This window comes from Chiloscyllium plagiosum, chromosome 16 (genome assembly GCF_004010195.1).
Source record: "Chiloscyllium plagiosum isolate BGI_BamShark_2017 chromosome 16, ASM401019v2, whole genome shotgun sequence".
Taxonomy (NCBI): Eukaryota; Metazoa; Chordata; class Chondrichthyes; order Orectolobiformes; family Hemiscylliidae; genus Chiloscyllium; species Chiloscyllium plagiosum.
The window spans coordinates 69,578,798-69,592,184 of record NC_057725.1 but is presented as its reverse complement, the minus strand read 5'-3'; the positions used below and the strand labels follow the sequence as shown (position 1 = coordinate 69,592,184).

Sequence of the window (13,387 nt, the reverse complement as noted above, 5' to 3'; positions counted from 1 at the left end):
TTGGAGGTGGCAGAAATGACGACGGATGATACGATGTATATGGAGGTTGGTGGGGTGGTAGGTGAGGACCAGTGGCGTTCTGTCCTGGTGGCGATTGGAGGGGCGGGGCTCAAGGGCGGAGGAGCGGGAAGTGGAGGAGATGCGGTGGAGGGCATCGTCGATCACGTCTGGGGGGAAATTGCGGTCGCATTTCCAACGCCCCTCCCCCAAATCCCTCCTCCCTACCTTTTATCTTAGCCTGCTGGGCACACTTTCCTCATTCCTGAAGAAGGGCTCATGCCCGAAACGTCAATTCTCCTGTTCCTTGGATGCTGCCTGACCTGCTGCGCTTTTCCAGCAACACATTTTCACCTCTAAATAGTAGTCAGGAGTTGGGGGCCAAGATACACCAAGGCATAGAAAAGCTGTGTAAGAAAGGCAAGGTTACAGTGATCATGGGGGATTTCAAATGCAGGTGGACTTGAAATATCAAGTTGGTAGTGGATTGCAAGAAATTTGTGGAATGTCTACAAGATGGCTTTTTGGAGCGGCTTGTGGTGGACCACATAAGGGAACAGGCAATTCTGGATTTAGTGCCGTGCAATGAGGCAGACTTGATAAGTGAGTTTTAGATGAGGGAAGTGACCATAATATGACAGAATTTACTGTGCAATTTGAGAGGGAGAAGGTAGAATCAGATGTATAAAGGCAACTCCAGAGGCATGAGGGAGGAGTTTCTGGGCTGCTCTCCAGAGTTCGGAAGGATATTGAAGAGACAGTGGAGGCTTTAGTTGTGGTTTTTCAGCAATGACTCGAGTCAGGCAGGGTCACAGAGGACTGGAAAATCACGAATGTAACCCCCCCTGTTTAAGAAGGGAGTAAGGACTTAGCAAATTGTCAGCGATTCAGTCAAACTGCTGTGGATGGTTCTGACTAACAGCCAAGGCATATTGGTGTTTTTTTTTACCATCCCTGGCCAACTTATGTGGAGGAATTGTTAATTTAAAAACTTAAAGAACTCATATCCTTTGACAATTTGGAGTGGAAGAATGCCAAAAGGAAAAGGAGTGAGCAAACAGCAGTAAGGAAGACACTCCCCTGCAGCACCGGCCTCTCCTGAACCCCCTCCCCTGGGGACCTGACGAACTCACCGGAATTGATGGCGGCGATAGCGAGACTTATCGTGAAGGTAAAGGTGAAGGTGGTGGGCAGCCAGTCAGCTTCTTTGAAAACTGGCTGCTGCAGTTCCTGGTACTTCAAATTGAATCTGGGCAGCTGCGTGGCTGAACATCTCCGGGACACCCGCACCAATCAACCTCACCCACTGTGGCCGAGCACTTTAACACCCCCTCCTCCATCGCCACTCCCTTACCACCGAAAGCCTGGAGAAAGAACGCCTCATCTTCCGCCTCGGAATCCTTCAAATTCATGGCATCAATATGGACTTCACCAGTTTCCTCATTTCCCCACCCCCCACCTTACCAGAGTTCCAACCTTCCAGTTCAGCACCGTCCTCATGACCTGTCCCATCTGTCCATCTTCGTTCCACCTATCTGCTCCTCATTCCTGATGAAGGGCTTTTACCAGAAACATCGATTTTCCTGCTCCTTGGATGCTGCCTGACCTGCTGTGCTTTTCCAGCACCACACTCTAATCTCCAGTCCTCACTTCCATCCTGCATATTGAAAGGGCCTATCGGGTGGCAGTGCACAGGTCTGGGCTGGTACAGCGCCCCCTACCTGGTCCTAGAGCACTTCCTCACATACAGGGACAAGCAAAGAGATAAGGAAGCCTCCAGATCCCTGAGGAAAGGTCCATAGGCACTGCTGCACAAGGGGTCAAAAATCATGTTTTTCCAGGATTTCTCAGCAGCTGTAATTCAAAAGAGGAAGTCCTTCGATTAAGTTAAAAAGAGGCTGAGGAACCTGGGCATCCAGTACTCCATGAAGTACCCCGCGGTGGTCTGTTTCAGCCACGAGGACTCAGTTTATACATTTGACTCGGCGGATAAAGCCAAGAACTTGGTAGACACTTGGTCTGAAGAATACGGTTAATGCCTGTCCTCATTTCCTTCTTTCCCTGTTTTCACTTTCCCCCTTTTTTTCCCTTTCCCTAATAATTTTTTTTAAAGTACAAAATTCTTGGAAATATGTTGTTCCGATTGTATTTTGATAACTGGACATTATAATGGGAAATTTTGTGGGTGCCCTTTGTTGTTTTACCTTTTTTAAATTCTTTTTCTCCATTAGTCACAAGTAGAGATGACATGGAGCCGGGGATGGGCGGAGTGCTTATCCTGACTTTGTCTTCTTTTGTTGACTTCAGGATCATTTCCTTGTTTATTTACTTTTGTTTGTCGAAGGCTGGGCACAGTCTGGGCTTGAAGGAGCTGTGCAGGAGGGGACGGGTAGGGTGAATGCCCCCTATGGGGGGGGGGGTTAGCAACAGTTGTTTGTGGTTATGATAGAGTAGTTTTTGTATACATAATTTTGTGACTCTGAGTCTCCATTTACTTGTGCTTGGCACATTGCAAGCAGGGTTCTCCCTCCCAGGAGTTTAAGTGTCTCTGAAAGGGGATATGGTGAAATGAGTGTTAAATGAATGTAAAATGGTAAAATGGTGCACCTGGAATGTCAAGGGAAGTCATTCGCCTGCTAAAAGGAAAAAAAAGTGCTTTCTAGCCTCAAGAGGGAAAAAGAGTTGTAGGAAACTCATCTTGACAATGGGGAACACCTGAAGTGACAACACGGGGATTATGATTGAGTATTCTTTTCATTCTTTATTACTAAAAGTAGGCGAGTGGCTGTACTTATCCAGAAAAATCTTCCGTTCACATTATTAGATCAGGTGAAAGATGTGCAAGGGTGGTTTGTGATACTTGTGGCCCCGATACATGGGGAGAAATATGGCATTTAAAATGTCTACTGTCCTCCGGCACATTCCCTCAAATTTTTGATTAGTGCCTTTGGAACATGGGACATTATTATTGGGGGGGGGGATTTCAATTGCCTTTCGGATCCAACAGTGGACAGGACGCCCTGTGAGCCTCCAACTATTCCTTCGCAGGCCAAGCAGGTGGCTGACTTTTGCGAGGAGTTGGGACTGGTGGATATTTGGTGATATTTTTGCCCTGCCAGCAGTGGCTTCACCTTTTCTTCAAACCCACCAAAAATGTCATACGAGGATTGATTTTTTTTGGCTCCACCAACCCTTCTGGATTTGATTATGGGTTGTAAAATTGGGAACATAGCAGATCATGCGGCGGTATATTTGAAGGTTAAGGCCAAGAGTGTGGGGCTAGGTTTGCGGCACTGGCGTCTGGATCCTTTTCTCCTTAAGGATTCCAAACTTGTGGAATACTTTTTGAGGGAGTTTCAGGAGTTCTTGACTATCAACTCAGGTGCGGCTAGTAGTCCGTCTATGCTATGGGAGACTGCTAAGGCCTTTGCTAGGGGATTAGCTATTTCCTATTTGGCTAGCCGGAAATGACAGAAGGAGGAACAGCAGAGTCTACTTGAGAAGCGGCTGAGGCGGCACATTTCGAGAGGCCTTTGGTGACCAAGCTACAGCGGATCATGGCCCTTCGGCTGCCTTGAATTCAATACTGACAGAAACTGCAAAGAAAGAAATTGCTTTTGCTGGATAAAGGCTGTTCGAGTGGGGATTGGCCAGGCAAGTATTTAGTGTATCTGACTAGGAAAAAGCGTGCTCCCCAATCCATTTCTGCAGTTCGAGACAGCACTGGGGTCCTTACATAGGATGTCAAAAGGTTTAATGAGGCTTTTCGGAGATTTTACTTTGAATTGTATCGGTCTGAAGGTTGCGAGGATAGGAGGGCCAAGATGGTAACCTGTTTTAAGAGCCTGGATCTCCCAGGTGGAACAGGCCTCTCTCCCTAATGCCCCCTTGACGGTTCGGGAAATACAGGAGGCAGCCAGGCAATCTTCAGAGTGGGAAAGCGCCTGGCCCTGATAGTCTCCCGGGTGAGTTTTATAAGGAGTTTATAGAGATTCTGTCAGGGCCGATGTTGGAGACGTACAATCACTCCTATATGCATTAAAGCCTACCACCATCTTCGACAGAAAGTAATATCGCCCTCATTCTTAAGAAGGGGAAGGTTCCTGAGGATTGTGCTTCACACAGGCCCATCTTTTAAATTCAGATTTTAAGATTCTGTCTAAGATTTTGGCACTAAGATTGGAGAAGGTGTTGCCCTTTATTGTCAAAGACGACCAGATAGGTTTTATAAAGGACTGTAGGTCTTCTAATAATATTAGAAGATTGCTGAATATGACCCAAGTACGTCAGCAATGATCGATCCAGGGGCTGGTGATTTCCTTAGATGCAGAGAAAGCATTTGACCAGGTAATGGCAGTATCTCTTATGTCTTAGAGCGATTTGGGTTGGGTGGGGTCTTTGCTAGGTGGATGGAGGTTTTATATTGCCATCCTCTGGCCATGGTCATCACCAACGGGGTGAAGTCTGGGAATTTTAGGATTGTAAGGGCTAGTCGTCAAGGCTGCCCCATCCCACCGTTGTTGTTTACATTGGTGATAGAGCCGCTGGCACAGACCGTCAGAATGTCCACATAACCACTCCAGAAGTGGGATCGAGGATACACAAGATTATACTGTATGTGGATGGTGTCCTTCTGTTTTTAATTAGATCCAATGACCTGCGTACCGCATTTGATACAATGTATCAATTCATTTGGGGCTATTTCAGGATGTAAGATCAACTTTGCAAAGTCAGAAGTATGCCTTTGGGGGACCTCAAGGAAGTGCCAGAGGTTGAAGGGGGTCCTAGGTTCCCCTTTAAGTGGTCACAGGCGGGTTTCCGATACCTAGGTATCTTTATTACCCCCATGTTTGATCGGTTATCTCGGACTAATTTTGCTCACCTGCTCGACAATGTTAGGCCGGATCTTCAGAGAAGGGAGGATCTTCCAATTTCATGGTTGGGCCAAATAGCCCTTATTAAGATGAATGTCCTCCCTCGTTTGCTATATTCCATGCGTACGCTCACTATAGTGTTTCCCAGGGCAACGTTGCAGAACTTATGAGTTGGTTTAGTTCCTTCGTCTGGTGTGGTGGGTAGCCCCTCATCAAATTTACTAAATTGCAGTTGCCTCAAGGATGGGGAGGAGTTGATTTCCCCCAGACATCAGGAGGTATCAATTGAGTTCCTTGCTGTTCTTTGTATGCAATTGGGCAGGTAACGATCCAGGCTCAACATGACTGGATTTAGAGACTTCCCAGGGAAAGTGCCCTCTTATTAACCTGTTGTTCATGGATATGATGAGGACAGTTATGGACCACTTCCGGAACACCATTGTTACTAGTATAGTCAAAGTATGGAGGGCAATGTGTCATAATGAGGGTTGCTTATCCAAGACTCACTCCCATAGTTGGAATGTCGGGGTTCCAACCAGCGATAATGGACTCCGGGTTCAAACTATGGGAAGTGAGCGGAGTTTCCAGTTTGGGAGACTTGTTTGAGGGGGAGGTTATGATGTCTTTTGAGCAACAGAGCCACAAATACGGCCTGTCCCGCTGAGATCTTTTCCATTTTTTTCAGGTTAGGGATTTCATCCAGAAGACGACTACGCTTCTCACTAAGCCCGATACGTAGAGGTTGTTGCTACATTCCACAAGCACCCTTTCAGTTAGTGCCCTCTATCGCCTGCTGGGTGTAGGGCCCGGCAGGATTTTATCGGTTACGTGAGGTTTAGGAGCAGGAGCTAGGAGTGGAGATCTCTTCTGAAACATGGGAGGACATATGGGAAGAATGTGCAAAAGATCTCAATTTGTAATAGAACATGCGCTACGCAGTTAAAAGTTCTGCACAGGGTTCATTTGGCACCAGGCCGTCTGGCGAAGTTTAAAAAAGGGACATCTCCAGGGTACCCCAAATGTAAATTAGGTGCAAGTACTCTTACCCATTGCTTCTGGACATGCCACAGGCTCCATGTTTATTGGCAGGAGAGATAGGGAGAGTATAGAGGATTGAAGTTAAAGTAGACCTGATATCTCTCCTCCAAGGTCTACCGAATAGATCATCTTTAGACGGTAAATATTCTTACTAGAAATTTCTAGCACTATTTCTCACCCTGGACACTAGAAAAATGGGGTTGATAAACCGATCAGCCATGATTGAATGGTGGAGCAGACTCGTTGGGCTGAATGGCCTGATTTCTGCTCCTATGGTCTAATACCACTTGGCCATTGCCTGGTTGAGTTTGATGGAGTGGATGCAGGCTTCTCGATCAACGTGGCAGAGTATAAAAATAAAAGGCAAGCGATTTAAGACTGAGACGAGGAGAAACGACTTTAGAGGTTGATGAATCTTTGGAATTCTCTACCATCAAGGTCTGTGGTTGCTCAGTCATTGAGTCCAACATAAAGATCAAAAGATTTCTAGATACTATTGACATCAAGGAATGGAAATGGTGGAAAAGTGTGATGAGATAGATAATTAGCCATGAGCTTGAACTGTGGAGCAGGTACAGGGGGATAAATGGCCTATTTCTGCAAGTATGTTCCTAGATTTCAAAAGGCAAGGCTATAATAGGGCTTTAGAAAGTGCCTTGCTTTCAGAAGCCTTCGATCTTGCCTCACTCAAGGACAAGTGAAGACAGGGTGGTTTCAGGGGCAATTTAATTGTGAGAGGATCCACGGGTTCTTCCCAGTGATCACGATGTGGGGTGACCAGAAGGTTCATCCAGAGAGATATATTCTGAGGGAAACACTGACAATCAGAGCAGAGGGGAACAGAGAGATGAAAACTTGAAGCTACTCAGGATGAGAAGAGCAAGGTGCAAAGATACTTTTTGGGGGCAGCAAGTTTTGGAGTACAGGGTGTGGAAAGAAGGGGAGGGTTGAACAAGAGGAGAAGTAAGTATCTGGCTAATGGACCCAGGGTCAAATAAATAACTCTAATTGTTAGTTTCACAAATAGACCCGTCTGGCATTAATGCACAGAATTCTCATCGCAGAATTGTCACCTGTTGTCTCTCTGCTCCACATCAGACTCATCCACCCTATTGACTTCTCTATGCCTGAAATGTGTGGCTTTCTCAGTATAGGCCTGTATGTAAATGTCTTTGGTTTATCCACAAGTATGAATCCCAATCCAATTCTTCAGTCCTGTTGTAGGAGGTTGCAAGATGTAAAATATGACATCTCTTTATGGTAGGATGAGGACTGATGTAAAACTCAGTAACTGCCCATGAGGGAGGGCAGTCGATCAGGCATGCACTTCTGAGCTCAGAGTGGCATTGGAGCAGGTGCAGAGATGGTTCCTGATTCACCTTTTTCAGGGTTAGTGGAGCTCTGTCAGTAATCAGCTCACTATTTCCATCTCTGTTTGCTCGCTTCAATAATGTTTCCGAGGCTTTAATCTGAGGCCTTCACTCACCACCTTGCAGCCGCGATTTATCCTGCATTCCATGCAGGCGGAAGAGGAATTCCATGCCCAAGTTGTTCAGATGTGCCAGACGAGCAATCACTTTTGGTGTCACCCAGGAAGGCAGAGTGAAATTATGGATTTTCTGCCAAGATAAAAGTAAAAATACAAGCACTGGCCCACAGCTGGGTAACTCCGCGACACAGTCATGCTCATACACATTTTGTCAATTGCCAGGGTGGACAGCAAAGTATGGTGATGGACAGGTTACCAGCAGCTCCCATCACTTCAGAAAGGAGATGAAGGCATTGAATACATGAGTGGGTTGAAGGCTTAGAGTGTGACATGAACATCATCATCAGAGACAGGAGGACATACGCATTAAGTTAAAGTGCAGAGTTGGAGAAGTTCCAGTTGGCTGACATTATTGTGTCACTCTAGAGGAGTGTGCTGCAGAGCGAGATTTGTTACAAAGTATTATGTACAGTTATTATAGGTGCGGCTTCAGTTGGCTAATCAGGAATACCACTGGCAGAATGCAGAGTTCAAGGTCGTTGAGACCAGTACCCTCAGTTAAACAAACCTTGCAACAATGAGCAAAGTACAATTTTGACAGTAACCAGCAAGCAATTGCAAAATGCTAACAGCACAAAAACAGGCCATTCAGTCTGTTAAATTCACTCTGTCACTCCCTCACCTTCTCTCCAGGGCCCTGCAAATTCTTCATGAACATTGTGGTGTTGACGAAATAATCACCTCAAACTTAAATTTATCTCAACATGAGCAGATCATATATTTGTGCAGCTCCTCATCATAGGCTGCTAAGACCAGATTAATAAAATGATAAATGGGATTCACAGTAGGACCATAAGACAAAGGATTACAAGTAGGCCATTCAGCCCATCGAGTGTGCTCGCATGGGTCATTTCATAATCCTCAGCTCCACTTTCCTGCCTTATTCTCAATTTACTTACAGATTAGTAATCTATGACAGAAAGGAAGTAAAATATGCTAGATCCACAAACCCAGCCATATATGCATAAGGTACTCACTTCACAAAGCAGGGTATCATATAGTTTCCACACATTGTTGAACATCACCTTAAGCTTGCTCTTTTCAGACAGCATGTCAAGAAAATCCTAGGTGTGCAACCAGAGAACATTATATCACATTATAGCCAGTTCATTGACAGAAAGTCAATACTCAGCCTGCTCTGGAAGCCAGCTTGCTGTGCCGCCACACTTTAGGAAAGATGCAAAGACAATCTTGAGAGACAGACAAATGGAAACAGAGTACAGCAAAGCTTGACCAGAATGGTTCCAGGACTGACAAAGTCATTTAGAGCGGTCAAAAAAGCTGGGGTTGTTTTCCTTTTATGTTTATTAATTTATGGATTGAGGGCATTGCTAGCCAGCATTTATTGCCCATTCCAAAACGTCCAGAGGGCAGTCAAGAGTTAATCATACTGCTGTGGATCTCGAGTCACAAATAGGTAAAACCTGGAAAGGATGGAATTTTTGTTCTCTTAGTGAGCCAGATGGCCTTTTACGACAATCGACAACGGATTTATGGTCAAATTAGATTCTTAATTCCAGATATTTTATTGAATTCAAATTCCACCATCTGCCGTGGTGGGATTCAAATCCAGGTCCCCTGAATCCAGGTCTCAGTCTCTGTACTAACAGTCCAGCGATAATACCACTGGGCCAACACCTCCCCATATAAGGTCGAAAGGAGGTCTGATGAAGATGCTTAGAATCATCAAGGGTTTTGATAAATCAGATCGAGAAACTCTTCCTTTTAGCAAAAGGACAGAGAACCCAAAAGAAATTTCACTCGACTCTTAGTTTAAAAATTTCTGGATTTCTTTGCTTCTACCACAAGGAGAGTTATAAATTATTTATTTAAAGTTTCAGCCATTTCCCTATTCTCCACTATAAACTAATTTCCGTGCCTCTCAAATGGGTGAATGTTTACTTTATTCATTGCTTCCAAGCAAATTGTTTATGATCTATTTTTATGTCTCTTGTTTGTCTGTACTCATTTTCACATTTCTCTTTGCTCTTCAGTTGCTTCGTCCTTCTTTGAAAAAATTCTAAAATCTCCCAATTATCAGACTTCTCGCTCTGGTTAGGAACATTATTAACTTCTTTTGATTTAATGCCATCTGGATCTCCTCTCATGCCCTGACCACTTATGCAATTTTTATTTTTTGTGATTGTAAATATGTTTCAAAACTGTAACAATAATTGGTGTTTGCCTGTCCAGAGGGTTTTGATTGATCAGTTCATTCATCAGCTTCTGTTTAAGGGTTTATTGGGTAGCTGGTGCCTGGTACATGCTGAGACACAGGCATATTGTGACATAGGTGTGACTGACGGTGCTGGTGGGCTGTGGCAATTGGTAGAGAACAGAAATAGTGGAAGGACAGGAGAGTCCAAAAACAAAGTTAATGTGGCTAGAGGGTCTCCATGAAGGATTTGTTTAGAGTGATGGCAAGTCAAGTAGAGGTTTGAGATTGGCAAAGGATAAAGACGACAGGTGAAGGAAGGGTGAATGAAATGGGACAATCAATTGTAAAATGGTGAGCACAACTATCTGAAAGGTATTCTCCACGCTGAAAATGGTGACTGATGAGATTTAAATGGATGTTTTAGAAAATCTGTCAGGTGAGTCAGTGTTTATTCTGCAGAAGAAGAAGATGATGATGATAACAGTTTATACTTTCCAAATGACTGGGAGAAGAGGAGGAGCCAGAGACGGGTGAGTATTGTCACGGTGTTATGTGGAACCTGGCGCTATCCATTTATAGCAAATTTTGGTTGCCCGAGGAACTTTGGTTAAGAATTGGTGAACTGGAGTCTGACGTATGGACACTACAATATATCAAGAAAGGGAGAGTTATGTGGTCACTGTCACATCTCTTTAATTACATTAAGTTTGGTCCAATAGGTAGGAGGTTCTTGCTCTCAGTGCAGAAGGCAGAGACTGAAGAGTGAATAAGCAAAGTGAGCATTATACAAGTGTGTGCGCGTGTGATGGGGGAAGGGGTGGAGAAGAGGGAGAAAAAAAGTCAATGCAGTAATAATAGGAAATGGCAAAGTTAGGAGAGTAAATACTGTTCTCTGCCGCTGAAGATAGAGTTCCAAAGAGTGTGTGTTACCAGGCCGAAGGGCATCACTTTTGCACAGGAGAGAAACCTGGAGCGTTAAGGGAAGGATCAATTTGTCGCGGTCTATCAAAGAACCAATGACATACCTCGGACCAGGACAATGCATAGGGATTAAAAGCTGCCTGAGGCTCATTTAATAAAAACATAAAAGCAATAATCATAGAATCACAGAATTCCCATAGTGTAGAAGCAGGCCATTTGGCTCATCAAGTCCACACCAACCTTCTGAACAGCATCCCAATGAAACCTACCCCCGAACCCTATCCCATGATTAATTCACTTAGCCTGCACAACCCTGGACACTATGGGCTATTTAGCGTGGCCAATCCACCTAACCTGCACATCTTTCGGGCGTGTGAGAAAACTAGAATAACTGGAGGAGACCCATGTACTTGCAGTGTGACCAAAACTGGGAAGTCAGTATTCAAGGATTTTAAACATTCTGGAAGAAGTGGCAAAAGTGAAAAGGTGGTGGGTGGAGTGTTTTTAACATACAGCAAACTTTGTTTTAATCAGCGCTTTACGAACTGGCACTCTTGATAAACTGGCAAAAATTATATACTCAAATACACCACTTTTCCCATAGACCCCATTAGCTCTATCAAGCGATTTTCTCTTAAGCAAGAGAACAACCTGAGTGTAAATGGTAAACAATTACAGTCCCAACACTGATCCCTGAGGCACACCACTAGCCACTGATCTCCAACCATAAAACATCCATTTATCCCTGCTCTTTGCTTTCTGTTAGTTAACCAATCCTCTATCCATGTTAATACATTACCCGCAAGCCTTGCACCTTTAACTCATGCAGCAGCCTTTTGTGCAGCACCTTCTCTAATGCCTTCTGGAAATCCAGGTACACCACATCCACCCTTCCCCGGTGTCCACTGTGCTCATAACGTCCTCGAAGAATTCCAGTAAACTAATTAAACATGACCTGCCTTTCACGAACCCATGCTGTATCTCCCCCAGAAGGACAATTTCTCTACAGATGTCTAGCTATTTCTTCTTTAATGATAGATTCAAGCATATTCCTCACCACAGAAATTAAACTAGCAGGCCTAAAGTTACCACCTTTTGTCTGTCTCCTTTTTTAAACAGTGGCATCACATTTCCAATCCGTCGGAACCGCCCCAGAGTCCAGCCAATTGTGGTAAATTGACACCAGTGCATTTGCTATTTCCCCCACCATCTCTTTTAGTACTGTGGGACACATTCCATCAGGGGGTAGGAGACTTGTCCACTTTTAGCCCCATTAGTTTGCCCAACACTATCTCTTTGGTGATAATGATCAGTTTTAGATCCTTACCTATCATAGCATCCTTGACATCATTTATTGGCATATTGTGTCTTCCACTGTGAAGACTGAACAGGTATTTTGTGTCAACGCCTTGGCCATTTCCTTATTTTCATTTATTAAATCTCCTTATCGTTCTCTAAAGTAACAATGTTTACTTTATCCAGTCTTTTACCTTTTATACATTTATAGAATCTTTTGCTATCTATTTTTCCATTGAGCTAGTTTACTCTCAATCTATCTTACCTTTCTTGATACCTTTTGTGACTTTCTGTTGACCTTTAAAGATTTCCCCATCCTCTCATTTATCATTAATCTTTGCCACTCTATACGTGCATTAGCTTTCAATTTGATACCTCCTTTATTTACTTAGTTATCCATGGCTGATTATACCATTTCCTACAGTCCTTCCTTTTCACTGGATTGGTTCAGACTACACTCACTGGAATTAGAAGAATGAGGTTCGTTTCTCATAGAAATCTATAATATTCTAACACTTGGAATGATAGAGAATTAAGAGAAGATTTGTAGCTCAGGTTGAGGTCTTGGATGTAAGTTTGCTCGCTGAGCTGTTCCAGGGTTTAGATGTTTCAAAAGGAATTTTTGGCGAGAGGGGGAGGGAGTAAAAGAGTGGCATTGCTGCAGAAAGGGAGGTCATTGGGGAGGGTTTGTCTCCACAGTCAGTATGGGTGGAAGTCGGAAACAGAAAAGGAGCTGTCACTTTACAGGCAGACCAAACAAAGTCTTGGAGGATCAAATTGGGAGGTGGATTTTGGAAAAGTGCAGAAGTAACAGGATTGTTGTCATGGGTGACTTCAACTTCACTAATATTGATTGGAACCTCCTTGGTTCAAATAGTTTGGATGGAGCAGTTTGTGTCAGGTATATCAAGAAAGGGTTCCTGACTCAATGTAGACAGGCTGAATACAAGGAAGGTAATATTGGATTTGCTGCGTGGCAATGAACCATGTCAGGTGTCCGAGTTCTCTTTGGGAGACTATTTTGGTGATAGTGATCACAACTCCCTAAGTTTTACTATAGTCATGGAGAGGGATAGGAGCATATGGAGTCATAGAGATGTACAGCATGGAAACAGACCCTTCGGTCCAACCCATCCATGCCGACCAGATATCCCAACCCAATCTAGTCCCACCTGCCAGCACCCGGCGCATATCCCTCCAAACCCTTCCTATTCATATACCCATCCAAATGCCTCTTAAATGTTGCAATGGTACCAGCCTCCACTACATCCTCTGGCAGCTCATGCCATGCACGTACCACCCTCTGCGTGAAAAAGTTGCCCCTTAGGTCTCTTTTATATCTTTCCCCTCTCACCCTAAACCTATGACCTCTAGTTCTGGACTCCCCCACCCCAGGGAAAAGACTTTGTCAATTTATCCTATCCATGCCCCTCATAATTTTGTAAACCTCTATAAGGTCACCCCTCAACCTCTGACACTCCAGGAAAACAGCCCCAGCCTGTTCAGCCTCTCCCTATACTCAAATCCTCCAACCCTGGCAGCATCCTTGTAAAT

General features: G+C 44.3%; 1 protein-coding gene across 3 annotated transcripts in view; it reads right to left on the bottom strand.

Moving 5' to 3' along the window:
* The window catches only part of acp2 (acid phosphatase 2, lysosomal), a 121,056-nt gene that overhangs the window by 70,382 nt on the left and 37,287 nt on the right, over window positions 1-13,387 (bottom strand). For all 3 annotated transcript variants that reach the window (XM_043706324.1, XM_043706322.1, XM_043706323.1), the window contains exons 6-7: window positions 8,436-8,522; window positions 7,396-7,528 (exon numbers count right to left, since the gene is read on the bottom strand). In XM_043706324.1, the coding sequence (XP_043562259.1) occupies window positions 7,396-7,528; window positions 8,436-8,522 (220 nt within the window). The remainder of the gene's footprint in view (window positions 1-7,395; window positions 7,529-8,435; window positions 8,523-13,387) is intronic.